Genomic DNA, 2708 nt, shown 5'->3' with positions numbered 1-2708 from the left:
AGGTGGAAACAAAAAGGGCTCCAATCATTGATGTCTTTTGGAAAGTTTGCAGATATACCAATAGCTGGCCACTGTGCTTCATTAAGCCAGAAAAGCTTACAGTGCAAGCAACAAAAGCACCGCAAGAGTCTGTGACTTTCTTCTCTCCATCTTCTCATGGTTATGCTAGAGGGAGCTTCATCAGGAGAGGGCTCTAAGAGCAAACTCGGTACCATCACTATTCCAGTCACTCCAGAACAGTTTCTAGATTTGGCTCTTTCCAAAACTTACCTTTCCATTCAAGTGCTTGTGCTTGGATCATGCACTATAAAATATCTTGGAATTTTTTTTTTATTGTGGCCTAGAGGATGTTAGAATTGCAGTGATCATGCAGATGGAACCAATGGGTTGTGTTCTAGACCTCTTTTATTGGATCCATTGGATTGACCTTATAAACAGATCGCAGCTGCTAAACAACAGAAAGTCTATCTGAGGCCCTTTAGATTAGATCTCTGTAGAAGGCCTCTGACTGTGCTTTCCCTTAAACTGATACTGCTCAGTTTGAAGCAGGTGGATTGAAAGTGCATCACTTCCATCCTAACTCCAGGTGATGTTACCTCCTCAGAGGGAGAAACATTATAGACTGCAAAGTTAGTGAGAAGCACAGTAGGGAGCTAGATATAGCAGGGGCATGGAAGACAGGAGAATCAATCAGGAATGTACCCTGTGATGCATCTGAAGAATAAGGTCACAATGGCTAGTTTTCCTTATTTTCCTAAGAGATGAACAGAGGCTTGGGATTCTTTCCACCAGCATTTTGAAATTTTCCAATATCTCCTTAAGTGTGTACCATCCTCTCTAATCTGCTAATATTAAAACAACTGAGACTAAGATTGATATTACAACTAAGTCTCCTTAGACTAATGAAGAGTAGGATAAAGATCATTGATCATGTTTCAGGATGTCACTCAAGTGCCTTTTCTACCCTTTGATCAATATTACCTAGGTGACTAGCCTTGCAATCTAACTGGTTTATAGTAATGTTTATACATGTCAATCTCACATGATTTTGTTCCATGAAAATTCCTCTGAGAGGTGGGCTTCTGTGCAAGACATTTGGAGCCTCTCTTGTCTCTTGGGAGCTATTCCTAATCCCTAGTCCCCAACTTAGGTTAACCAGTCTTTTCCTTCAATAAATTCATCCACTATTAAGAAAAAATTTGGAGGTCTCTGTGTCAATGACTTCATGGACTTCATTATTATAGGTCGTTTTCTCAATGTAATTGAGGAATCCTCACAAATTCATCTGCTCACATACATTTAATAGAGTAACATGACAAAGAAAAAGAAATCAAAATCAAACAAGTGATTTTATCAGTATATCCATTTCTAGGTTCCATCAAATTCAAGCCAGTTTCTTGTACAAAATCAAGTCAAATTCTATAACAATCACAGTTTACCATGAAGAAAAGAAAAATTTTCCTGTTGAATCAACAAAACAGGTAAACTCTGACACTCTCAATACAAAATCAAAATCCATTTGAGACCAATGTCAAACAAAATTACACTGACATCACAACGTCCAATTAACCAATTATATTAGGAAAGTGTAGCATATGTGACACTGGAATCACTTTGGAAATCCCATTTTTATGTTACATTACTTTTTCAAAAAAAAAAGAACAAGATTTCAAAAACCCATGAATGAAACCAATATTGATCTCTAAGTAATAGAAAAAGTAGAGACATCAAGATGATTTGCATGAAACTTTGTTGCCTCCCCTTCCCCTTTACTGCTTCAAAAATTGCCTGCTCCATAGAAACAATAACTGAAATTGGGCCCCATATCATGTAGTGTGGAACTAAGACTGAAACTTGCTGTTGAACACTCCCTGTAGCTGTCACTGATATTGCCCAGCAGAGGCCCTAAGCTTGTCTTTTTCTTTACTCTAGGGCTGCTGATGTTGATGTGCAAAAGAGTTGTGATACTTCTCATCAAGCATGATGGCATGATCTAGTATTTTCATATTGGTGGTTTCAGCACTAGCCCTCGGACCCCACAGGAACTCATACTGAGCAGGATCACTGTGAGGAACCTGCTGGTACACCAGGTACTCTGCCCCAACCAAATCCTCTCTGACGAATTTCCATATGTCCCCAACAGCAATGTGAGCACTCTCGGATAATATCTTAATACGTCTCAGAATGTCCTTAACGTGCTCTTCACTAACTCGATTGCCCTTTAGGAAGATCAAACTCAGGATGAGTATCAAGAGGTCACCTTTACGAATGATCTGGTCAGTGTCATCCAGTATCCCACTGTAAGTGAGGCCCAAAGTGGAGACAAGCTCATATGTGTGGGCAGTGGAATCCACTTCCTTTACTATAATGCCAAAATCCAGATGCATGCACTCACAGATCTCCCTAAAGATCACAGGGAAGTTATCATGGGCACTGTTGTCCCACATGTGCATCACTTCTTCCCTGGAGAACTGCTCATTCTTTTGATACTTATGGATCAGAAATCGCACAATCATATCTATCTTATCATTTTCAGTGACACGCATTCTGATCTGAGGGTCATCACTGTTTTGAGACACACTTGCACCCTCCTCTTGAATGCTGGAGCCAGCGTGACACTGACTGCCTTCACTGGAAGCCATGGCAGTAGGCTCTTCTCTTGGTGTGTCCCCCATTAAAGCATGGGAGGAAGAAGATGCAGAGGTAAC

At 40.3% G+C, this 2708-nt stretch overlaps 1 protein-coding gene across 1 annotated transcript; it reads right to left on the bottom strand.

The window, feature by feature from the left end:
• Window positions 1-1928: 1928 nt before the first annotated feature.
• Window positions 1929-2642, bottom strand: LOC101576844 (melanoma-associated antigen 8-like). Its single transcript, XM_004643669.1, has one exon. The coding sequence runs from the start codon at window positions 2640-2642 to the stop codon at window positions 1929-1931; it is 714 nt and encodes a 237-aa protein (XP_004643726.1).
• Between the last annotated feature and the right edge of the window lie 66 nt (window positions 2643-2708).

The sequence above is a fragment of the Octodon degus genome, unplaced genomic scaffold (assembly GCF_000260255.1).
Source record: "Octodon degus isolate 3935 unplaced genomic scaffold, OctDeg1.0 scaffold00181, whole genome shotgun sequence".
NCBI lineage: Eukaryota > Metazoa > Chordata > Mammalia > Rodentia > Octodontidae > Octodon > Octodon degus.
Note: the sequence above shows the minus strand (reverse complement) of the source record. Positions and strands in the feature narration are given on the sequence as shown.